Source organism: Biomphalaria glabrata, chromosome 14 (assembly GCF_947242115.1).
Source record: "Biomphalaria glabrata chromosome 14, xgBioGlab47.1, whole genome shotgun sequence".
Lineage (NCBI taxonomy): Eukaryota > Metazoa > Mollusca > Gastropoda > Planorbidae > Biomphalaria > Biomphalaria glabrata.
The window spans coordinates 26,520,292-26,547,465 of NC_074724.1; the positions used below are offsets into that span (position 1 = coordinate 26,520,292).

The 27,174-nt window shown below is 34.6% G+C and overlaps 1 protein-coding gene across 13 annotated transcripts in view; it reads right to left on the minus strand.

Annotated features, from left to right (window-relative positions):
- LOC106071327 (uncharacterized) overlaps nt 1-27,174 on the minus strand; it is a 60,889-nt gene that overhangs the window by 24,382 nt on the left and 9,333 nt on the right. For 11 of the 13 annotated variants that reach the window (XM_056010238.1, XM_056010236.1, XM_056010237.1 and 8 more), the window contains exons 3-6: nt 21,014-21,200; nt 13,940-14,055; nt 6,062-6,296; nt 5,755-5,793 (exon numbers count right to left, since the gene is read on the minus strand). In XM_056010238.1, coding sequence (XP_055866213.1) covers nt 5,755-5,793; nt 6,062-6,296; nt 13,940-14,055; nt 21,014-21,200 — 577 coding nt within the window. The remainder of the gene's footprint in view (nt 1-5,754; nt 5,794-6,061; nt 6,297-13,939; nt 14,056-21,013; nt 21,201-27,174) is intronic. The other 2 variants (XM_013231409.2, XM_013231404.2) reach the window with 1 other exon arrangement.

Sequence of the window (27,174 nt, forward strand, 5' to 3'; positions counted from 1 at the left end):
CTAGAACCCCTGTTAAAGAATATTAGGTTAGACAAAGAAATTTTAGGAATAAAAATCCCCGGTCCAACCCCCGTAGTCAAAATTAAAGCTTATGCCGACGATACCACACTTTTCCCCACCTCAGAAAAAGACATAGCTAAAATTATAGAGAAATTCACATTATTTAGGCGGGCGAGCTGGTCCAAAATAAACATTAATAAATCCTCAATTATGGGACTGGGTAGGTGGGAAATCCCCCCAACATCCCCTTTAACCTTAAAAACCAGAAAGAAATAAAAGTATGTGGCATCGTGTGGACTAGCAACCCAGCACACTATTGCCATGAACAGTGGGCGGAGATTCTGGCCCACACAAAGAACGTGATTAGAATGTTTCAATATATGGCGACTACCATATTTGGGAGAGCTATATTAATAAACAACTTGGTCATCCCGAAGATAATCTACTTAGCAAATATAGTAGAACCTCCTCCTAATTTCATAAATAACATCAATACCACTATCAGAAATTTTATTTTCAAAAACACAATAAGGAACATAAAACATACAACACTCATACAAGACAAAAAAGAAGGAGGGATAGGCTTACAAGACATTCACACAAAAATCAAAACGCTTAGAATAAAATTTGTAGGGAAAGTAGTAAGGTCTCCCAATAACTTCCCTTTAGTATTATATTATTTTGGACTTAGACTAAACAAGCTCCTCTCCATTCAAAACAACACACCCCATCATTTTGGTAACCATACACATCCATTCTACAGATCACTCACAAGACACCTACCCAGCAATGAAAACATAACACACCACGACTCAAAAACAATATACACTATACTCAGAGACAAGTTGAAAGAAAACCTAGAAATTAGAATAAAGTGGGTCAGGGAGTTAGGGGTTAAACCAACCAACTGGACAGACACATTCACGCATTTACACAACAAATACATAACACCCAAAGCACGAGAAGTGGCCTACAGATTACTCTTCGGGATGAACCCAATAAAAGGAAGACTCTCAACTACAACAGGGTTCAAATATACCTGTGTAATTTGTGAAAAAGAAAACCAAAACCCAGAGAAACACTTATTTAGTGAATGTGAGTTGGTTGAGGAAGCAAAAAAAACTTTAGAAGATATTATTGACGCAAACAGTCAAACCTGTGCAAATGTAAATACTGCTATTTTCTTTAATAAAGTACCTAAAGCCATAAATAAAAAACTAAGAGACATCAATGTAATTATTTTATCAGAATATAGAAACCTTATTTGGAATACCTACCTACAAATTGTCTACCATAATAAACTATATTGCACAATATTATTAGATCACATTTTTAAGAAAATTATTGAACGCAAAGTGAAACAATATAGCGCTAAATAAAAATACCAAGATTGTCCTTAAAGAAAAGGGAATATGTATATAAATATGTGTATGCGAGTGTGTATGTGTGTGTATAGATATATATCCCAAATTATCTTTTTTATATATTTAAAGACCCTGTAACCATATAATTAGAAAAGCTAGTACTCCAAAAAAAAAATAAATCGCCCCTTGAAATTGACAAAGGTTAAGACAATTCAAGACAGTATACAATCACGAAGGCCACGCCTTGACCTTGTGACTGTAGAGTAGTATAGAGACTTAAACCAAAGTTTTGATCTACAAAGACGAGAGAGTTAGGCAGGAGAAAACGAGAGATCTCATCCGACTAAAACAGAGAATCATATTGAAATGGAACATTAGGCCGGCAAGTCAAGGAACGGAAACACAATAATGAACCAGGAGCGAACAAGTGAAAACCCAAGAAAAGGGAAAGAAGAGTAACTCCAAGAAATCAAGAACAAGGGCAGACCTTTACGTTTTATGTAAACACTGTTTTTCTTCTGTTGTTCCTGTATTGAGAATCATGCATGATCACATGATATCTAAGCAAGCAATTCTTTGTATAAGTTTGTAATTTTTAACAATTATGTCCATAGTGACTTCTTTACAAGTATTGAAAAAATACCACCACTATCCGTATTGTGCATGCCTGTGCAGTCTACATACAAATATATTGTTTCTTGCTACCTTGCAGATATTTACAGTCTGTGCAGATATTGTTCTTCTTCTGTTTTTCTAATATTGAGCATCAATATGGCCTCATATCTCAACAAGCTTCTGCATCAAATTGTTACTAAATTAGTATTTAGTTTCATTTTTTTTTACATATGTCAAAGTTTTTTTTTACATATGTCAAAGTTTTTTACTATTGTTAAAGAAAAAAATTCTCCACCACCATTGTCAATATTGCGCATGCTTGTGCAGTCTACAGAGAAAATATGTATTAGGGAGGGGAAGAGGATAAATTAAAAAAGGGGGGAAAAAAAAGGGGGAAAATATTCAAGAAAAAAAAAGTATATATATATATACACATATATATATATAGATATATAGATACATATAAAATAACTTTCGGTACGACTCTAATTGGTCCCTGTGACCAAAAAAAAAAATGCCACAGAGAAATTGTTTCTGAACAGAAACTCCCGATGTACTGACTCTAGCAGACAGGATTTCCACCTTGATGATGAGGAAGTAGTTTTCCAAATCTCAAGGGAGAAAATCAAAAATTGTCATTAAAAGGGAGACAACAAAGGAAACAATATAAATGTTTGAATGCCTGTGTTCGCATAAGTGTGTACACACATAGATGTGTATGCACGTTTGATAGAAGTTAATATAAAGAACTGGGGTAATGTAGCAAAGCACAAAGGAAACAACCATAAGCAATGTAGACAAAGTGGAAAAAAATGTGACTACGATGTTTCAAATGTTTTAATATCATTTAAGTCTCTACTTTCACTCTTTGATTGTTTCTGTTTAATTATCTATTGTTGACAATCTCACCACATATATTTTAAGAACATTAAATTTCAAAAATATTCATTATATGCTATTGGAAAAAAATAACGCCATATACAAAGCAATTTAAATCGTTAAAATATTAGGACAACCTAAATGTAACTATATGCAATTCTATGTTTTGCAATCATTGTACTTTAAAATGTAAATACATAATTAGTACGCTTACTAATAAAATATGCATCTTTTTGTTATTAAAAAAAAAAAAAGCCCAATAAAGAGGCCAATAGCCCAAAAAAGAGGCAATGCCCAAAAAAGAGGCAAAGAAAAGAGGCAAAGGCCCAAGGATTCCTAGGATGTAAACAGCTCGACGACTGAAGTCAAAAGCTAAAAAGCTGAGGTATCCTAAAAACTGGTGTTGGTTTTGGGTGAAACCAAACTACTCAACATATTGGCAGAAATACTAAAAGTTATAAATGACCGTCAAATGACTATACGCCTACCCCAGATCTCAAGGCGACATGCTACTCTAATAAGCGCCTATGCCCAAACTATGTCCAACCAAGACAATACCAAAAAAAAAAAAAGCTTCTACTCGGATTTGAACTCTGCAATACATAAAATCCTCAAGAAGACACAATTAAAATACTGGGCGAATATAATGGCAGGGTAGGCTCTGACTAGAAAACCTGGAGTAATGTTTTGGGCAGATACGGCAATGGTCACTGCAGCAACAATCACGCATAGTTATGAGAAATGTGCACAAACAACAAGTTGTGGGTAACAAATAAACTTATGCAGTACCTCACAGAAAAAAAATGCATCATGGATGCATACCAGATCCAAGCACTGGCATCAAATAGACTTTATCATTCTAAGACAGTCATAGACTGGATGTCAAAGTCACAAAAGCTTTATATGCGGTAGGACTGTTGGACTGATCATCGCCTAATCTAAGATAAAAATATGCATCAAATCTCACAGAAGGCCCCAAGAAAGCAATCGTGTAAAGCGATGTTGGTAAGCTCACAAACCCACAGATCAAGCAAAAGCTCATCAACAAACTAGACAGTGAAATAAAAGCCCTGAATTGTCCTCGGTCAGCCAAAACGCAAGCATCAAATTTGTTTTGAAGAAAACAATGTGCAAATTGAACAGCTTTTAACACACAAATCAACATTGCTTTAAGGCCTTTGGTGTAATCCAGATAGCACCCATTGCTAACAGAAAGATCCAGCAAAATCTAGACATATGAAGGAGTGGTGGTTTAGCAAAAATTTTGAAAAAATCCATTCTTAAGCAGACATTGAAAATCCAAGAAATGTTTTAAATTTATACAAGATTTCTACTGTCCTCGGCAAAATGGCTAATTTCCCATATTCAGTGATGATGGAAACAAACTTCTCACAGGTAAGGAGGAAATACTTGTTAGCTGATCTGAACACTTTTACTCGCTGCCCCCCCCCCCACCCCACAGCTCAATAAAGTAATGGTTGCAATATCCAACCTCTCATTTGGTACAGCACCGCGATTAGATTCCCTCCCTGTGACAGAGAAGTGCTTATGAAAATAGAAGATATATTTGTTAGTTTTAAATTTTTAAGAGTTGACCTAATTCTCTACACAAATCATAATGTGGACTTTTTCAACTAATACCACCACATCAGTCAAGTATATTTTCTTTCCCTCGTTGAATATTAAACAAATAAAATAATTATCAATAAATAGTTGAATAGTTGTTTTTTTATTGCTTCTTGCTTTGTTAACTACAAATAATTTTACAAAATTTCAGCTTGCACCGTGATTGTGTGTCGGAGAAATAGCGTGTACAAACATTTTTACCAGACAGAAAGAGAGAGTAAGATAAAAGCCTACTAGCCAGAAACTGATTTATTGTTGTTGTTTTTTCCTATTTTAGAAAAAAGCTATAAAAACATATTTAACAAGGTTACAAAGACAGTTTGTGTGGAAACACAAACTCAAAATCGGCCCCCGAAGTGGTCCACCCAGGCAGGTAAAAAAGCAGGTTTCAATATCATAAGAAAAAACATTATAATGAAATTCTATCAAAGACAAATGACAGAGAAGAATGGAGAAAGAAGGTTGACAGATCTTGTGTTGTGCCCTAGCGGTCCAGCAGACCTAGAGATAGCTGAAAGTGAATGTGAAGTTAGATATGAATCTGGCCTAACTGATGTCTTATAATGAATATCTAATTAATCTAATTTGTTTTGTGGAGGGTCAATCTTTTATTTAAATCCTCAAGAAAAAAGAGAAAAACATTTAGGAAAAAAAATAGTTACGTGTACTATTCCCATACCACAGTACTGCAGTTCACGCGATAATATGAAAAACTACTTATTAATTGTTGTTTTAAATTATGACCAACTTATATGCATACTAAAAAGATTTTTTTCTCTTTAAAAAAAAAAGAAAACTTTTTTGTGTGTAAATGTAGTAGTTAGAATGACAAAACTTACATAACTTACATAACTTAGCAATACAATGTAATACAAATTATTTTTGGACAAAAAATCCAAAAAATACGGTTAATTGTCATCTTTCCTTCTAAAGAGCCTCCCGTGTTTGTTACTTCTGATAGGGAATAGTTGTAAAAGTGGTGAATTTTTATGAAAAAAGTGTTTGCGTAATTGATTTAAAAAAAAAGAAAAGAATAAAGTAGCCGTTGCTTCAGAACTTTGAATGGTCTTAAATATTATGATGTCTGATTTTCATTATCTTTTTTAGTTTCCGAGATCTAAACGGGACGGACGGACGGACAGACATTCCACACATAACTAATAGCGTGTTTTCCCCTTTCGGGGGCCGCTAACACAGACAAAAAGCAGCAACTTAGATGGATTCAGTGACTACGAGCTCAGTAAAGCAAGCGCAAAGATACAAGACTTACTTGGGGAAATATTATTAGTGCTCTGCTCACTGCAAATATCTGAAAATAAGTAGTAGCAATGGTTTTCATTATTAGTTTCTTGTAACTGAAATGCTAGTTCAGAGACAAATATGGACTAGGGGCACTTCAAGATTAGCCAGTAGTAAGTACTTATAACTGATCGCACTAAATGCCGGTGCTTTTTGAACATCACACTACAAACAATAGCTATAGGTGTCATTAAAATAGGTCTCAAATCTAATGTATTATTATAATGATTTCAAGATACAAAATACTCATATAAACAATAGTAATAAAACAAACCTACTTGTAAACATTTTTCTGCTCCGTTCAATATTGTCTTCCATAACAACACATATATACAAGGTTCCATTGTCCTTTTCTTCAAGTGTACATTTCAACTCAGATGTATAATCATAAGTGTTGCAGCCAGAAATAACAGAGAAAACTGGTTTGGAGTTTTTGATATTATTTGCATATGGATAGTTCTCTTCATGGCCTGCCTTTTTGCGTCTCCAAAGTGCTTGCAAATTTGCAGGACCCTAGAAGGGATGTATTTAGAATACTTTATACACACTATTTCGAAAATGGAAGACTTGTTATGTTTTAACATGTTTACCTAATAAATTATTGTATATTCTTAAGAATTAACTAATAATTTTAAAAAATGGTGGAGTTATTTATGCATTTTGAGGCAAAAATCCACCAATCTACAATTTCATACATGAAACGCACATTGGTTTCCAGTTCAGGAGCTTCTCCACATGTAATAATTTTCTTCTACTGGAGGGTTTCTGGGCAAGACTCTTGTTTGTGCCTCTCGATGAAGTATGCAAATTTGAAGGACATGGTCGGTATTCTCTTATAATGATGCTCCACAATGTCAGGTTTTTACTTGTTCCGACTTTTAAGTTTCGAAATATATGTTGTCTCATTGTGCGCTATCCGTATCTGAGAGACAAAATATTTGTTGGGATAGCTTATAGTAGGCAATGCTTTTCTTGTAATTAGGATTAGGATAGGTCGTTTATATTTTCTTCATTTCTTTTGGGTAGAGAGGAATTTAAATTTGTTTGTATGTTCTTTTATTTTTTTTGCCAGTATGTCTGCTTTTTCATTGCACTCTATTTCAATGTGTGCTGTATTCCTTTAAAGACCTGTTTCCTAACTGTTCTTATTAAGGTTTACAAGAGCTGTTCTGAGTTGTTTTATAGAGATAATGTGAGTTTTTCAGGCTTTAAAAGACTATTTTGGCATCGACTGTTTCGGTGCATTTTGGGTATTTAACAAGTTTTGTACCTGCTTGTTTAAGTGCTCATCTTTCTTCTTCGTGGCTGTCGAAGAGCTCCCCAGTTGCAATGGATTTTTCTAGTCTCTCTCCATTAGGCCAGTCAATTAGTATGCCAGCTGCTCCGTTTGTTTTGATTCTTGACACGATCCATCTGTGTAAACTCTGAACCATTAGTTGCTGAAGTAATGGGTTTTCGAAAAAAAAAAAAAAACTTATTGAGCTCAGTATGGTTATGGTCGGATTTTTTGGGTAATGTTGTAGATGCTATCTCTTATAGATGAAAGGTAGCTTTAGCTCCATGGACGATATGCACTTTGATGCTTTGTTGATTCATTTGTTATATTTTCTAATTAGTCCTTCTTTTTGAGGTTCAGTGATTCCTGAATAAAATGAGTTCATTTTAGCTGGTTTTGAGTGCAAGATTTGTTGACTTCGGATGGATGCTTCTATAATGTTTCTATTTTGGTGAGCTGGTACTTTGTTTTATTTCTCTTCTTCTGGAACTAATAAGAAATACTGTCATTCAAACGTATAATTATTTGTATTTGATTTTTAAAACTAAAGTGTTAGTAATTTCCATTTACAAATTCTTTGTTTCTGCGATATATTCATTAAAAGAAGTGTATTGTATTTAAGTAAAAACAAAGAATCTGCTATATGACTGTTAATGTAATGACATGTCACGTCCTTGGGACAGGTGTTTAATTTTTGTTGTTTAATTTTTATATACTTTTTGTAAACTCTTTCTGCATTAGTTTCTTTAAATTTTCTATAGAGGTTTTCCTTCTGTTTACAAAGCTTCTTTAGTCTATTATTAAACCAGCATTTATTTATTTTGTTTGATGTGTATTTGATATGTATTAAATATTTCGGCATTAATGGTCCACTGCATCAGTGGATTAAAGACTTTCTGATAGGGAGAGAACAAACTGTAATAATAAATGGTTCTAAATCAACACCGATAACAGTAAACTCAGGTGTACCTCAAGGAACAGTCTTGGGTCCACTACTATTTTTAATTTACATAAATGATTTACCAAATTGCATTACTTCAGGAACAAAAGTCAGATTATTTGCAGACGATTGCATAATATATAGAACAATAAAAACAACACAAGACACAGATATTTTACAAAGAGAATTAGATGAATTACAGAAATGGGAATCAAATTGGAGCATGTCTTTCCACCCAGAAAAATGTCCGTTGTTAAGAGTAACAAAAAAACTAAAACAATTTAATTCCACTTATCTTATTCATGGCAAACCAGTAACACAGACTAAAAACGCAAAATACCTAGGTGTTATAATAAATGAAAAACTGTCATGGAATCCACATATTTATGAAACTACAAAAAAATCAAACAAAGCATTAGGATTTATTAAAAGAAATTTCTATAAATCAAATAAGAACATAAAACTAAAATGTTATTTAACCTTGGTTAGGCCAATAATAGAATATGCATCCTCTGTTTGGGACCCCTCAACTCAAGAAAACATTAAGAAACTAGAACAGACACAAAATAGAGCAGTGCGATTCATAACAAACGAATATTCACATTTGACTAGAGTAACACCTTTAGTAAAATCACTTAATTTAGAAAGCCTTCAGGACAGAAGGCTCAAAAGTAAAGTAGCAATAATACATAAAACACTGAACCATAATCTTCAAATACAAAAACAAAATTTAATAAAATACTCTGAAAGACACAAAGATAAAGGCACATTCCTCGTCCCATATGCTAGGACAAATTTGTACAAATACTCCTTCTTCCCTAGTGCTATTAGAGCATGGAATGGGTTGCCTGAGCTAGCCAGGAAAACCAGTGACTTGGCAGAATTTAAGTCATTGGTTAATATGCATGACTAAATGCATGACGCGTAGGACGTAATCATCTTCTTTTTTGAAGTAACGTCTGTATTATATAAGATAAGGTGTTTTTGCTTTCTCCCAACTCTGTTATGTTGTTTTTTTACTCGTTATCATTAGACTGGACGAGAGTGCATTGTACTTTTGTTTTGAATTGTTTGCTACGTCACAAAGTCAAATGACATTTATTGGTCATTCTTTGTCATAAGGCAGATCACCCTCTAAAGTTGGTTGAAACGGACGGTGTGTTGGTCTGTAATTGATTAGGTCTATTAGTCTGTTTAAAAAGTTCTAGTTCCTTGGACTCATTATTCGTTACAATTTTTAAACCCCTGATTAAGTTGAGTTACTTTTATGTGAAATATCTTATTATATGTTTTTTGAGGCAGTCCCTATTTCTAGTTGTATAGTAGAAGTTAGATTTTGGGTTTATTTTGTTTAAAGGATGCCAGTGTTAGAGTAGTATGTACTGAACTTGATTAATATTATATTCCGATTAATAAAGGAAACTACTTCCCAACACCAAAGCAAGATATTAAAAAAATTTCATGGTAGACCATCCCCAAAAAATTGATTAATGATATTAAATTATTTAGGGATTATATATATATATATATATATATATATATATATATATATATATATATATATATATATATATATATATTATATATATATATATATATATATATATATTATTATTATATATATATATATATATATATATATATATATATATATATACACATGCATATAAGAATTGCTCACTTAAGAGTATTATTTTTCAATAATACAGATTTGTGTATCATATTGTATCTTATACAAAGAGTCTTTAATTTATTGTTTATAATTACATGTCATTGTATTTTATGACATTATTGTGTTATTTGCTTTGGTTGGTCTGGTTTTGTTTTTGTTTTTTTTAACAAAAATGTTTTAATTCCATATTGCAATTTTCTGTTATGTTGTTATACATTTTGTATTTTATTAATGTTATCAATTCTAAATTGGCTAATGATGATAGATATTTCAATACTTATTTGAAATTTTGTGTACCAATTTTAGCACATACATGACTATATAACACTCAACAATCTTATTTTATCTCATGTATAAGAAGAATATATATATTTGACTATTTGTGTTACACATATTTTTTTTTATTGACATTGTAGTTGTGTATGAATTTGTTTTATTAGCGGCCCTCGTAAAGGAAAAAGCCGCTATTGGGTTTGTGCAAAATGTCCGTCTGTCCGTCTGTCTTACTCTGATCTCGAAAACTAGAAGATATATGAAAAATATTATTTCACCATTAAATGCGGATTGAAAAGTTTAGGTGCAACGGCTACTTTTGGTTTTCTAAAAGCAAACCGTTTAATTTATACAATTATTAATGCAAACGATTTTTTTTCATAAAAATACACCAATTCTAAAACAATTACGTAAATGTAAGGGAGGAAATGTTTCAACATGCTAACAAAGAAGGACGATTGTTTGTGTATTTCAGTATCACTAAGTCAAATATATTTTTAAAATGTACAAGAAATGTTTACAACAAATATAAATATTAGTTAAAGGTGTTTTTTTCTGGTCAACTAGCTGCTAAAATTAAAAGAAAACATTTCTGTTTGTTGTAAAGGCTAAGAATGCACTTTGTATGTAAATATCACGTACATTTTTTAAAATGGACTTTTTATTCAGCGACTTTCGGCTGTAGCGTAACGCCGCGCCATTTTATGGTGCTACACTAATTCTTTAAACTTTTTGTTATAAATCAGATTTTTTTTTTGTTAAGTTTCCACATCAGAATAAAAAAAAGCTTATTTTCGTGCGTTTTGCCTGTTGGTCAGTCTGTCCGTCACGGTTAGATTAAAAAACTAAAACTAAAGGCTATTGAAAATCTGATTTAACTTTTAATGTTCCTTCAGAAATATTTCAATAGTTTAAGTATCTATAATAGATTGTTCCGGATGTTTTGTAAAAAACAAATCAATGCCAACGAATGTTTGTTTGCTCTTCTAACTTATATTAAATTTTATTTCCAAGCTTAAATGTTGCAAAAAAATAACACATGATCTTTTAATATGTTGTTAAGATTTTTTATAAATAACATATATATGATAAATATAATTCTTTATACTGACTTATATTTCATGAACTATAAAGTTGATCCGGATATTGCTTTATAAAAAAAATATGTCAGATGATAGTTTGAAATCGCATAATTGACTACTATTACACTTATATTCTTTGATAATATGTGACTATAGTTTAATTATCGATATTAAATAATTCCGGATTCTCGTATTTAAAATAATTTATGTCAAATGACTTTATTTTTATCAAAAATATCGACAATAGGTTGTTCAGGATTTTTAAATAAGAAAGTAATTTATTAAAAACGAATGTTGAAAATCACTTTTTAGACTAATTTTACAGTTAATTTTTGTAAAGAATGTTTCCGAATTTTGTTTTGAAAAAGAAATCGACCTACATGTACTTTATTTTTCTTACATATCGTCGCCTGAAATGTTCCGAATTTTATATGGAAAATGTACAAACGCCGAATTATTGTTTGAACTCCCTCTTCTAAAAAATGAAACAAAATAATCTTTTCATTCACGAAAATTAGTTGTTCCGATTTCTTATAAAAAATATTTTAACTCTATTTTGAAATATCTCCACAAAGCTATGGTACATCTAATTTTCATACAAGACCATAAAAAAATTAATTAACTATATTTGGGAAGCGTGGTCAAGAGGCGAAATGCGCTTGAACTTAGCTTGGCTTGGCTACCTAGAAGGGGGCTCGACACCCGACTCGGGCAGAGTTGTGTTAACTGAACGGCAGCACGGAAAACCAACTCCTAGATACCACCTCCCCCCCCCCCCCAACTGGTCTACAAATGAGATTGGACCAAAAGCGCTCTGAGCATACTATAAGCATGAATGTAGCGCTATATAAAAGATATAATAATAATATTTGATTAATCTAAAATTCTTATTTTATCTCACTAAAATAGATTAACATTTAGAATAATCTTTTATAGAAACTTAAAACGATTGCGATGTTTCAAAAGGGAAATTAAATTTGAACTCAGATTTTCAATAACTTTTAGTCTTTTTTGTTTCGATATTAACATGACGGACAACGGACTGACAGACAATACAAACAAATGAAATGCCAATGAAAGAACTTACTCGGTGCACCAATGCCAATGAACCCTCAACAAGCTGCTCGTGTAGATGACATTTTTAGTCTAACTATTGCCGTGTGACGTATTGGATTTTTTCCTTTGACGTAATATGGAGTTATTTCTTTAAATCAAATGCTAAAAGATCTCACTCGATGCACCAATGACTATGAACCCTCTACAAGCTGTTCGTATAGATGACATGTTTTAGTCTAACTAGGCCGTGTGACGTAGTGAATTTTTTTCCTTTGACGTCATATGAAATAAATTCTTCAAATGAAATGCTAAAACAACTCGGTATAGTAATGTTTATTAGACCTCGTAATCTGACTTGTAATTTATAAAGACATAATAGCTAGATTTATATCTAATCTAGATTTTTTACACTAGATGTACATTTGTTTACCACTAGAGCTAAATTTTTTAAACTAGTTCTAGATTTATTTTTACACTAAGCTAAAATTTTAAAGTAGATTTAGATTTATATTCTAATTGTAGACTCAAGATCTACAATTTCTTGGTCTAGTTTAGACTTTGTTGTTTTGGATGTCCCTTCAGAGTTAAGTCCAAACCAATGACAGGAAGACTGGGGATGAGAGCGGACAGGGTTTGAACCTGGGACCATCGATAAATCCAAACGACAGTCAAGCGCGCAAACCACACGAGCAGGCAGCCAGGCAGCCATGATTTAATATTGCATTCAGTCTATTTATAGATTATCTAGTTGTTTATTACATAACTCTTATCTAAATTACATCTACATTATCCCAAATTTATATTTATATTTTAGATCTAGATCTAGTAGATAAAAATATTGAGAGTGCTAATTCAGAAGTTTAATTTAGGTAGATCTACATCCTCATTCTAGTTCCATTTAAATGAAAATGCTTAATATCAAAAGATTATCTAAAATCGCTCTTCTGACATATTGACATATGCCATCTCCCGTCGTCCTGCGGGAGGTTTGGAAAAGGAAGTAAATTATCTTTAACTTTGAAGGAACATCCAAAACATGAAAAATGTTTTTACAACAAAAAAAAACATTTTTTACAAAGCCAAATAAATCTTTAAAACATTATTTTTTTAACAATCCAAACATATTCACGTCTTGAATATTCCTTGCGAATAGGCGGATCCGACAGGGATCCGACTCCGACGTGGGACGATTCTGAGTTTGTGCGATAACACAAACTCTTTTTGTAATCTTGTTATTTTTGTATGAATTTTTTGATATTTTTGTATGATATATTTTTATCTTTTAAATTTATTTTAACATACTGATGTTAACATCATCTTTTTAAATAAAAAAATAATTCCTCCACATATTTTTAAAGGAAATATTGGAGATGTTATTGAGTGTGTGTGTGTTTCTATTGTGACGTGAGCAGTAGTAGAATTTTTTGGGTGATTTAGATGTCTACCTGCAGTTTGCTTGTACAATCGAACGACCCGTCAACAACAATGACAAACACAATGAAAGACCCAACGTAGTGGTATAGAATAAATACCTTGTGAGACCTAAAAGAGCTATCCAGAGCAATTAAATCCCCCGGACAACTCATTCTTCTTATCTTATCTTATATAATACAGACGTTACTTCAAAAAAGAAGATGATTACGTTCTACGCGTCATGCATTTAGTCATGCGTATTAACCAATGACTTAAATTCTGCCAAGTCACTGGTTTTCCTGGATAGCTCAGGCAACCCATTTACGTAGAAGTCTTCCTTTTTTTTTAAAGATTGAACACAAAAATTGTAAAGACCCTTTCAAAATATACACTTCAGAATTAGAATGTCATTACTAGTAATATCTAGTGATTTCTTTAACTTACAGTAAAAGAGCAAGTCAGAGTAATTTCCACTCCAACAGTATTTACTGACGAATGTATATCTTCTCCGATTATTTTTTTGTGTGGAGTCATATAGATATCTTTTTGAGTTATTCCAACTGAAATAGAAAATAATCAATCTATAGGTGTCATCTGAGCACTGGCGGATCCAGGGAGGGGGGGAAGACTGTAGGGGCGATTGAAGCCTCTCCACTCGGCTGATCACCCGTTCAAGTTGGGGTTAGAGAATTTAAATAGAGAAATTTACCTATGTTAATAATATATATAAGTCATGTATATTGTAACCTATTTTTAGCTTTTTTCGCCAACCCCCACTAGTATGTTGGCCGATTTTGTGGATTGGATAGCGATTGCATCGATAACAAAATTCGAGTGAGGGGGCGGTCCATTTTTTTTTTGTAGAAATCACAGTTTGTTAAAAGAATTAATTAAGTATATAAGTAATTTCCAAAAGACCCCAAGAGATCTACGACGACATCCAAGGAGTATATGAGAGTGAAATAATTTTTACGCTCCTTTTTTATTTTTCTCTCTGAAACCCTCCCCTTTTTTAACCCTGTTTAATGTAATGATCACCCACATAGTTATTATTATTATAGCTTTTATATAGCGCTACTTTCATACTTATATCATGCTCAGAGCGCTTCTGGTCCAATCTCATTTGTAAACCAGTGGGGGGGAGGGGTATCTAGAAGTTGGTTTTCCGTGCTGCCTTTATGCGCTCAGTAAACACAACTCTGCCCGAGTCGGGTGTCGAACTTCGAGCCCTCTTCTAGGTAGCCAAGCCAAGCCAAGTTCAAGCGCACTAGGCCTCTCGACCATGAAACAAACGAAATCAAGCATAACAGCCTAATCAAATATGTTTTTTTTTCCTTTTCCAATTTCTAAAATATCTTTGATAGCTCAATTAATATGTATTCTATTCAGAAGGGTCCTATTTGATTCCCTAATTCCACTATCACTAATTCTCCCTCCTGCTTTGTACGAAAACATACGAAAATTTAACCTGTTTTCACTTAACTTAGGTCAAGGACAAGTACGTTATTTTTATGATCAAAACCACAGCGGTCAAATTTACCAAAAATGATTTTTTGTTTAATTCGCAACTTCGATCTAATATGTTTTTGGAGGACAACAGTCAAAATTGCACTTCATTTTTATAAGGTTAAAATTTCCATTCTCATTTTCCCTATAAACCTAATTTTCGTTCTAGAAACTAATATTTGTTTTAATCATGTAGATCTAGACAAGAAGTCTTTAGCACCTAAAGTACTATTTTATTTCAAATTCCTTCTGTTTAAAAGAACATTTGTAATTTATAATAAAATATTAAATCTAGAGGGTAATGTGTAAAAGATCTGAAATTAACAATCCAACAACTTCTCACTGTAATAATGAAGAATATTAATGTAGATCATAAACTATATATATATATATATATATATATATATATATATATATATATATATATATATATATATATATATATACAGGACTTCCAACTATGCGTACCAAGGCTATATTTTTCAATTAACTAAGTCCCGTCCACCGAGGCGTCCTTGGTTGCATGGTACTATAGGTAGAGTGACTTCCGGTAAATTTGTTTACTATATAAAAAAATCATTAAAGATTTTAATCACCACTTTTACACCAAATGATGAATGGAAACTCAATTGTCATAGAAGATTGTTCAGATGTAAGTGTGCAAAAATCACTTTGTGACTTAAATCTATAAATGTAAAGTTTTATAACTTATTTTCTTAGCCAATATATACTGTTACGAATCTCACTATCTGGCTCTCTGCAAACTGCTCCTTACACCACTAACTGAAAGAACTTGACAACTCAGGGCTCCAAATAACGTAATAGTTTAATGCCAATAAAATAACAGCCAATACTGTACTATTGGCAGCACGTAACACAAGACTGTACAAATATCTCTCCGCCGTATCAACTCTTGCACTGGTGTCTCTGTCTCGTCTCGGACTTGTACTGAGCCGTAGTAACGAACTGTAGATCGGGAAGTTGTAACTCACTCGTCTCTGATACCTTCGCTCTTTATATAGGGTCCCTACTGGCCTTCTAGAACCGGACAGAACGTCGCTCGACCATTCTGGGTGTCAGATGACTACAACACTCGTGACGCTCCTGAGCTCTGTTCACGACCTCGATCCTTTCCGAACCATCATGTTGATACTCGTCTCGGCCGACCGTCGTAACTCGTCACGGTTGACCGCTCGTCTAGCGCAGGCCTGGGGCGATTTGCGTCGGCTGACTACACACACGCCACTACCCCCATCTGTGCCACCACCAGATTTATAACAATACTAATTAGCCTAGCATGAAGTTCGTTTTATTTCTTGTTTACGACATTGATTAAATCCAAGTTCTTGTGAAGGATTTAGTTATGGCTCATTTATATGATTTTATAGGCATAAATGAAATTTCGTTTATAAGTTTAAAAATAGTCTAATATTAGGCCAATATGTAATGTGAAAGTAATAAATGTAGACCTATAAAGTTGTTTCCAAGTTGAAGTGTAAGCAAAATAAGTTTGTTTGAAAAAGGACTATATATGTCATCTATTGATATGCCTCTCACTATTTTTCTCGTTAAATATAGAGGTTATTTATACAAAGGCTATATATATATGTCTCCTTCAGTCTTGAAAGACAATGGAGGCACCCAAATGAATCACCGAATTTGTTTTTTTTATGTGACGTTTCATGCCCTTTTTTTCTGTCTTGGTGAGACTTATTGTAAAACTGAACTATTTGCCTGCAGCTGTCAAAGCATTCCAGGGACGCTGAGTCAGCGGACCTTTTCCATGGATGTCTCGTGACACAGTTGTAGGCCACTGGTAGCCATGGTTTCAGGCACATAGTCTTTCTCAGCCTCATCTGTAAGGTATGCCGATGAAGCATCCTTGTAATGTTCTTCCACCGCTACATCAGGTTTCGCTGGAATTAATTCACAACCGTTCAAGTCACTCTCTCTGATGTGGGCAGAAGTACACATTTCTGTCAAGTTCAGATCTTGTAGCTGGGTTTCTTGGCATGGGCACTGTCCCCGCAGGACGCCGCATATACAGTTCATGTCAATCGTCTGGATGCAGTTGCCAAGCATCGAGTTCTCTCTTATGCCGCTGCCAAAGTCAAATTCGTTGTTTCTGTCTCGGCCATTGTTGGGGCCCGTATTCGCAATTTCACTCGATGACATCAAAGGCAAGGAATCAGAAACGGTCTTGAGGCTTTCATGACTTGAGTTCTTATGAAAGGTACTGACAGATAAACAGAGGTCTTTAAGGTCCACAGCAGCCAGCTTGGACGCAGACCCAACGTTGTATTGATCTGTCCGGCTCGTTGCAGGTATACCAGGAACAACAGTTTCAGGCACATAACAGACTTCTCTAGTTTCTTCATTTGTTTCTTTTCTTTCAATTCTGTATATCCCATTGCTATCGCCGCAGCAATCGTTGTCACGTTTCTCGCCATGAAAGTCATCCCTGCCAGACTTGCCCACAACACAGTCACAGACAGCGCTCCAATCCCCAGCGCCTCCATCACCACTGTTTGTGCAGCCACAGTCCTGACCAGGCAACTGCTCCTTCCCTAACGAGTTTATTCCTCCTTTTGCTAGCGACACAATTTTATCACTTTGGTCTATTTGGCCTTCTACTTGCAATACACTTTCATCTACTTTACTCCCCATCCTATTGATTTGTGCACGCATTGCATCAATTTCTTCCTGTATCCTGCCAAAGAACTCAACAATCCCAAGTTCAATTTCAAATGTGTAGGTCTCCGGATCTTCTTCTTCATCGATCAGGGCTTGCCGCAGACGATCCGTGAGAGTTTCCCTGCTACTGACGGGTTTTAAACCTCGGTCCCGAAGCTCTTGTCGTAGCTCTTTAATTGAGAGCTGATGTAATAGCTTCAAATATGTCATTGTAATCAAAGCCTACCTCCTCTCGTTAAGTTGCCTATAATCCCACTTCTGAGACCAATTGTAATAACTTAAGTGAGGCAACTCAACGAGGACATAGACGTTTATTTACACGGAGACATGACAAACACAAAGTGGCATCTGCCTTGAGTACAGCATCTCCATATTGGCTCTCTACTTGGGCGGAAATCGTTAGTGTACTAATGTCAACATCCGACTTGCTTGGTCACAGATAGTGCGCACCTTCTTTCTGCACTATCTTGGATGGCGGTGCGCATGGCTATATATATATATATATATATATATATATATATATATATATATATATATATATATATATATATATATATATATATATGTATGGGTGTGTGTGTGTGTGTGAGCTTGCGCTCCCAGAGCTATTTTTATATGTAATTTTAGCTATTTTTATATGTAATTTTATTTTTTTACTTTTATAGGTCAGAGCTATTTTATGTATTCTATTTTTTATAGGCTAGTGCCAGAATTAATATTTGTACTTCCGCGTTTTGTTATATGGGTTTAGGGCGGGTAGAATAAATAGTCAAATCCATGCTACATCCTGTACAGTTGACCAGCGGTCAGTAAAGTGTATCACTTTCTGTGTGACAGTTGATGATCTTAGTGATCTTGCTTATGATAATTTAATCATTGCTATATTTCTGTACCTGGGACGGCCTGTAAGTGTATAACAATTTATATTTTCTTTTACTAGATCTATGTCACAGTATGTGTAAATACGCTAGATATATTTTTATTTAGTTTTATATTCTAGTTAGCAGTTGTTCCCAACATGCTGTATTAAAAATGGCGGCGCCGAGATTAGCCTGATATGAATATGTTGTTCATGTCCTAGATCTAATAGAATATATGATTTTGTATTTATAGCTCTGCATTTATGTATTGCAGGCTATTATTACTGCTGAATATTACTGCTGAAATACATGCTGCTATTTTTACTGCTACTATAACTGCTGTAACCTCTGCTGCATTTATTACTGCTATTGATAGTATTCAGTATTGCTATTGCTGTTGTAGATCTAGACTAGTGTTATTTTGTTTCTGTAGAGTGTAGTGTTGCCTTAGACGCCTTAGTCTTAGTGGCTTAGTCTGTTCTTGTTCTTAGTGAAGTAATACTAAGAGTAAGGTACTAACTAAGGTGTTCTTGTTTTAGTGTTAGTGTTATGGGTTGGTTGTAGTAGTAGAATATTGTAGATCTAGACTAGTTTATTGTAGTGTGTTTGTGTAGATCTAGGTCTAGTGTAGTAGGCCTAGTTGTAGTAAGTTAGTTAGATAGTTATTGGTTTGGCTAGTTTATTAGTGTTTGTAGATTTAGTAGCCTAGACTAGATGGGGTTAGTATTAGTTGTTTTCGTTGTAGTGTATATAATATATTTTATTATTTATTTATTTTTAAATAAAGTTTCGTTTTGTCTTATTTAATTTCAAGTAAAGTTTCGTTTGGGCTTTCATTTAGTTTAGATTAGTTTGTCTGGTTACTTAGGCGACTCTAGTCCCTTGGTCGTAGACTGAGGTGTCACAGATGAAACCCACCCAGTAGCGCTAACATCTGCCTAATATCTGCCTACTGTTATAAAATTTAATGTTGAGCAGAGAAAAGGTCCTAGGACCTTCACTCAGCGCCTCCTGACCTGCTCACATATATATGGTGGCAATCGTGGTCGAGAGGCCAAGTGCGCTTGAACTTGGCTTGGCTTGGATACCTAGAAGGTGGCTTGAGGTTCGACACCCGACTCGGGCAGAGTTGTGTTTACTGAGCGCCTAAAGGCAGCAAGCAAAAACAACTCCTAGATACCCCCTCCCCCCCCCCCCCCACTGGTTCACAAACGAGATTGGACCAAAAGCGCTCTGAGCATGCTATAAGCATGAAAGTAGTGCTAAATAAATATATGATGTAGATCTAAACACTGTTTTAAAGCTTAATTTTCTAAGCACTTAACTTTCTATGAGTAATTTCCTCTGCTAGGTTAACTGTCTTTAGAGCATCAGACTTTAAATCTGAAGTTCAAGGATTAGAGTTCTGAATCTCCCGATGAATTTCATTTTTGTAAATAGATATTTTAAAAACATACTTTTGCAAAATGTTTTTTTTTATACTTTAAAATATTTTATATTATATAATATTATATTATATTATAATAAATGATTTAGAAATTTAGAAAAAGATTATTATTTACATTCTACACATTTTATAAGTCTATCTAGTCATATATGTTTAACAGTGACTTAAATTTTCTAAGTAATTTATTGCTTGGATAATTTAGGCATTATATTCCATAAATTAATTGCACTATTGAAGAAAGGGCATTGTACAAATTTGGTCCTAACATATGAAATAAAAAAATATGTGCCTGTATCTTTATTTTATGTTTTTTAAATTTGTTTTTCAATTTGTGAATTCTTGCTCAGTGTTTTATGTATTATTGCTACTTCACGTTTTAGTTATGTTAACTATGGTTTTACTTTAATCTATGTGAACATTCCTTTGTTATAAATCTCATAGCTCTATTTTGCTTTTGTTAAGTTTTAAATTTTTATGTTCTCTTCAGTCGAAGGGTCACAAACAGCCAAATAGAAAATGCTTAAATATTCTAATATTGGCCTAACTAATGTTAAAAGTATTTTAGTTTTAAGTTTCTGTTTGATTAGTAAAAATTATTTTAATTAAACCCTAATGCTTTGTTTGATTTTTAAAAATAATTTTAATATGATTTTATGATAACTTTTCAATTATTATTACATTTAGATTTTCAGTTGGTTTTTTTTTGTCTGTGTAATTGATTTAACATGAATAAATAAGTAGATTTTAATGCTTTTTTCTATTCACAATGCCTTCATTTCCACACATTTATTTACATTTTTTGCACAATAAAGCATGGCTGTAACGCCATGTTGAACTATTTAAAAACATAGAGAAACAGACAAGCTTAATGCCAATTATTCATGTCATAGAGAATTAGAGAAAACACGTGTTTAAAGTAAAGTAAAATAAGTAAATAAAATTTAAAAGCAACCAGATAAAAATAAAACAATATAAATAAACAAAGTAAGGAGATAAAATAGTCAATAATACTTTTGGCAGTTATATTAACAGGAGTTGTGTTAGCCTGATGAGAAGGAGCTGGAATAAAAATTTGGCATTGATAAAGTCCTGCATCTGCGCACTGAAAGTCGACCACTGTCACAACAAGCCTTATTGTGTTTCTGTTGTTAATGCCTTCACCACCAGCGTAAAAAACTTGCCATTGAATCGGAATATTCTATAAAAAAAATATTATTACATGTCTCTGAAATACATTTTAAGGTTATCTGACTTATAAATAAAACCTGTTCAAAATAAAAAAAAATATTAAAAAAAAAAGATTTAAGAAAATTATTAACGCAGTTATTTTGCATCCAATTGAGAGCGCTGATTTATACTATATTGTTCAAAGCTTCTAGTCAATAACGTCATTTGTGGCAATTTCATTTTGTGTAATATTATTTTTCTCCTTGTCGCGTAATTTTTTGCGGCAACCGTAAGTGGAAAAGCCGCAATTAGGTTTGTGCTAAATGTCAATATGTCTGTCTGTTACACTCAGATTTCAACAACTAGAAGAAAAATGAAAAATATTATTTTACCATACGATGCGGTTTGAAAAGTTAAGGTGCAACGTCTACTTTTTTCTAAAAGCAAATCGTTTTGTTTATACAATATAAAAAATATACCAATTTATAAAAAAAAATAATTTTTAAATGATAGGGAGATAATGTTACAATATGTTAACAAAGATACATAGTTCTTGTGTATTTTCAGTATCACCAAGTCAAATATATTTAAAAATGTAAAAAAAAAAATGTTCACAACAAATAAAAAAAATAGTTAAATAAATGTGAAAACTGGCGCACAAATTGTTGAGGAAAAGAGAACAGCGCTGGCAGAAGAAAAGCAAAACCAATGACACTAGCTTCAGCTGGAAAACCTGCCCAATTCATTCTAAACATTCCGGGCTTACCTAGATCTCACCAGCTACCTGAGGAGGCACAAACCCTAGTGCAAAGCCCTCAGCCACCTGGATAACAAAAATGGTCATCATCAAACCATGATGAAGAAAATATATATATATATATATATATATATATATATATATATATATATACATATAAGTTAACAGCAATGCCTGGTCATGTGGTTAGCGCGCTGAACTGATTATCTCGACGTTCCCGAGTTCATGCCTTTGTTTGCTTCGTCAAGCGGGAGGTTTAAACAAGAAAGTAAATTATCTTTAACTTTGACCGCGTCTGGAAGCAAGGCCTCTATTTTAAACTTAGAGCCATGGGTGTGCGGGGAAAGATATACAATTGGATACAATCTTTTCTGTCTGGGAGGAGCACACGTACAAAATACCAGCACTCCCTTAGCAAGCCAAAACAACAACTTAATGGCCTACCACAGGGCTCCGCCCTCTCCTGCACACTTTTCATGGCCTATCTTAATGATTTGCCCAGCTCAGTGCGGTCAAAGAAACTGCTTTACGGGGATGACGTTGTCCTCTGGTCAACCGGGAAAAAAGCCGACCAAATCCAGGCGGCATTACAAGCAGACTTCCAAACTATCTCCTCGTATTGCGACAAATAACAGATTCAGGTAAACGACCTGGTCCCTGTTCAGCCTAGGAATCGACATTCTTAAGGCTCCATTCGAGCTTCAACTCGGTGGGCTGCGACTCCATCGTGAAAACACGCCAAAATATCTAGGGGTGACCCTAGATAGAAAGCTGACAATGCTCCAGCACGTCCAGGATGTTGAAAGAAAAGCCTTGGAGAAGTTAGTGTTACTAAGAAAGCTGGCCAGCACAAAGTGGGGTGCCAAAGCTTACATGCTACGCACATTGTACTTAGGGGCAGTCAGATCACAAATTGAGTATAGCTATAAAGTTCAAGTATATGCTAGCAAAACTGCCCTTGAATCACTCGACCGAGTACAAGCACAGGTACTAAGGTTTATTTGTGGCACCTTTCGGACAAGTCAAGTCCAACAAACGCTGCTGCAATCTTAACAAACGTGGCCCCCTGTGACGATGCGTAAACGCTTGCATATAAAAGTTTCATTTGTGCTTCAAAAAACGTTCGGGCGAACAGTTTGCTGTTAGAATTCTATTTTTTTTCTTTTTATTACCCATCCCCTGACCAACCTGACCAGGGGTATTAAAGTGATAAAACTCATCCAGTATGACCCTCGTCCAACTAACTACCCCCCTCCCCGTGTCCAGCGAGCTGAGCAACGAGATCAATATCTGCTCTGTCCCATTCTCCTCAGGCATGGCCACATCCGCCCATAAAAAAATATCAATAGAGTCAGGTAGTGACATCTTCCCGTCCAAGCAGTTACTGGGGAAAAGATAACTTTCCAAATTGCCATCTCCTGACCTGATCACAAGTTAGATAGGGCTCTTGGGTTAGCTTAATAGAAATTCAAAGTTCAATTCTACTAGACGCGGGTAACTTAGAAATTTAGAAGCTTTAATCCCATTGGGTCAAGCATGAATGTTATTTTAAAATAAAATTCAAAATACCCCGAATCCATTGGCCTGGCACTACTGGCTATGCTAATGAGTTCAGGTCCAAATCTATATAAGAGTGGACTTGAACACTAACAGACGCTCACACCCGCCAGACAGATTTCTATATTTAATAGGCAAGGCTGGAACTTAGTTTCTCTCGTAAAGCCGCCTATAGTTTAAACAACCGTGGTAGGTTGCTCTTGTTTATATAAATCTTTATATGTGTATTATTTTGTGCATTCATTAATACTATGTAAGTATGTAACCTTTTATTTTATCTTCAACACATTGTTTATTATCGATGGGCTATGTTCACGCCTATTTTAATTATTTTATTATTTTCCTCAACCTAGCGTTGAGATGATATAATCTAGATCTACTGGAGCGATCGGATCTTTTACAAGATTCCGAATTATATACTCTCTTAACTAGATCCATGAATGTGTTTAGCTGTATAACCTGTCAGCTAATTTTAGTGACGGCATGTGATATACCACATCTGTCTATTGCATTTACAGTCTTTAAAATTTTACTTCTATTCAACCTCACTATGTGGTGAATAAGATTTGATCTATGATCATATCATTCCCTCCCCCTTTACATATTTACCCCGTTAATCATAAATGATTTATATAACATTGCCCACTAGAGATGTATGCAACTCTCTTCTTTTATGTTGGTTTGTTACCATATATTCTTGTTCACTTTTAAACATTTTGCTTGGGTTATCTCCCTTAATTTTGTTTTGTTTTATATAATATTGAAGTTCGAAGTTTAAACCTATGGTTTACTTGTATGATCTTAACATCATGGCTTATACTGCAGCGGTTCTCAACCTGTTTAACTCGGCGACCCCTTTTTACGACCCCCCACTCTGCCGCGACCCCCCCCCCCCGATACACACATACAGCAATAGAGTAGACAATAACAATCCATATTTTCGATGATCTTAGGCGACCCCTGGCAAATAGTCAATCGACCCCCAAGGGGGTCGCGACCCACAGGTTGAGAACCCCTGGCTTATAGCCTCACGTATTGCTTAATGTAGTTATTTCCCCTGTTTCACTTTTGTTAAATATATTCATTGAACGGAATGAGCTCTACGCCTCACATGCACAATCTGATTGATTGCATGGCATACGAGAGTTCCTACCTATTGCCATGAGGAAGTTTCTAAGTGCTTCTTTCTTTTTAGCCTGGTTGTTATTGGTGGTGCAATATCACGCACACTAGACTCGCAGTCTTTTCACCACTAGATCTGCACTGTCTACACCTGTTAGATCGTCAGCTTCGACTGGATCAGCAGCGTCACCAAACCTGAGCAGATAACGTCTGAACTCACCACCCCCCTCTGTCAGCGAGAAGGAATCTCAGTAGGGCCCACTACAAACGGCATAAAGCTCATTGCCCACTACCAATTGCCTACGGTCCAGTGCCCAGATACTTGCCCAGTATCTATTGCCCACTACCTACGGTCCTGAGAATACCCTTCCCACCCTTCACTACAGACGTACTCCTCTTCGAGTCAAGCCTAATCCCTCTACAAGAAGATTCAGCTCCGAGTCCTTCCTGCATCTATCAGACCAGTCCAGCGGCCAACCAACCAACGAAGAAAGATAAGAACTAAAAATAGAAACACTTATCAACTCCTTCATATGCATTCGATGATGAAATTAACCCACCAGAATCATTTTTAACACACTACCCAAGCTAGTAGTGATATTTTTGTTGTTAAATTATTATTATTTTTTATTCAACCTATAGTCAGTTCATTTGTTCTAATTGTTGCTCGTAGTGTGCCTGTTCGAAATTTACTTATGTGAGAGGGGAAATTTTACTTCCCCTAGAGTAACGAACCAAAAATCATTTTAAAATGAATCTAAAGAGGGAGGTACTCACGGCCTACGTGGGCTACAAAAGGGGTGACTCTAGGCTACCCACCCCAATTTTAGTGCAACCGTGGAGATAGAGGAACCGCATAAAAATGCGATCGTTCCTCCATATTGCGGTCAATTTGCCGAAATCAGCTGGGCTCTCCTCTGACAGAATTCCTATTAGAAGAATTAGTACTTGCCTTCCGTGGAGGATATTTTAGGCCCCAAAAATAAACAAGAGGCGATTAACACCTGCCATACTCCAAAATTTAGCATCAGCTACATTAAAGTCCTACCCATCAGATGTTATTTTCTGCTATACCGATGTGTCGGTTTTGAGGGACCCCGATAGATCTGGGTATGGGGCCTTTATATTCTACCCAGACCGGATAGAACCAGATCAGCTCTCTGGTCCATGCGGCTTCGCTGCATGCTCCATGGATGCTGAATTAACAGGGATAACTCGGGCATTCGAGGCTATCAGAGCCCGAATGACCCAACATGAAACTAGCGTCACCACTGTGGTGCTAGTCACCGACTCTCGCCCCAGTCTCCTAGCTATGGGTGGAGGCGGGGGAGGGTTGCCAGTAAAAAGTAGAATGTGAAAAATTCATTAATATTCACATGATTTTGCTTAGGCAGTTGTTGTTTTTTTTAATATCAAGTGTAGGGGAAAGGGGGGTAAAACGTACCACTCTTTAATTTGTACCACCGAAAATTTTCATATTTAGAAATGGTCTTTAAAAATAAAAAACCTGGCATATTGACCTAAAACTATAGCGTCATCATTCATGTTAATTTTATGGAGCTTAATCAAAAGACACCAAAACGGTAAGGTTTTATTCATTTTTACCTTTTTTGATGTAATTTTTGCACATGTTAGAAATCGTATAATTATCTAATGATGCAACCTATCATGTTCCAAAAGCTATTGCATTGTTAACCAACATTTCCTCTTGAAAATAATGCCTCAGTACATAAGTTATTTTTAGACATGTTAATATGATAAACCGTTATGTGGGCTGACCCCTTGAGGTAAATCGTACCGGCGCCAGGAGGGTAAAAAGTACCGGAAGTACTAATTATCCGACATTCGGTACTATTTAGCCCCACAGTTGATCTCGACATAATATCTAGATGTAGATCGAATAACTTTCTTATTTTATGTTTTAAAGCTAGAATCTAGATCTAGTAATTGCTAAAGATCTTTCTACTATCTAGATCTAGATTTATAATATAATCTAGTTCTAGAATCATATTCTATCATCCTCTTTACTCTACTCTATGTCTATGTAACAATAACTTTCTTTATAACTATAGACTATAGAGTCTAGACTAAAAAAGATAATTAAGGTACTAAATCTAGTAGATTTAGATTTAATAACATTAAGGCTATATCTAAATTTTAGACTAAACATAATCTAGCCCTTAACTATAACTAGATCTACATTTTAAAAAAATAAATAAAATACCATATAGACTATAGCAATCTATTTAATAATCATTTACATTCATTATTTTTTTACCCAGGGGCAGAGCTTCAACCTGGTCCTCGGAGGATCTTCAGAAAGCCTTAGAGGCATTGAGGAATAAATATGGTCTCAATGAAGTGTCTAGACTTTACGGTATACCTAAACCAACTCTAAAAAGACATTTAGATGGAAAAAACAAGTTTGCGAATGGAAATGTAGTACAAAGTTCTCCCAGCAGAGCTTGAGAATGAACTTGTCAGTCACATCAATCAACTGAAAGGAATGCTGTTTGGCCTGACCAGAAACGATATAAGATGTCTTGCATACCAAATAGCAGAAAAAAAT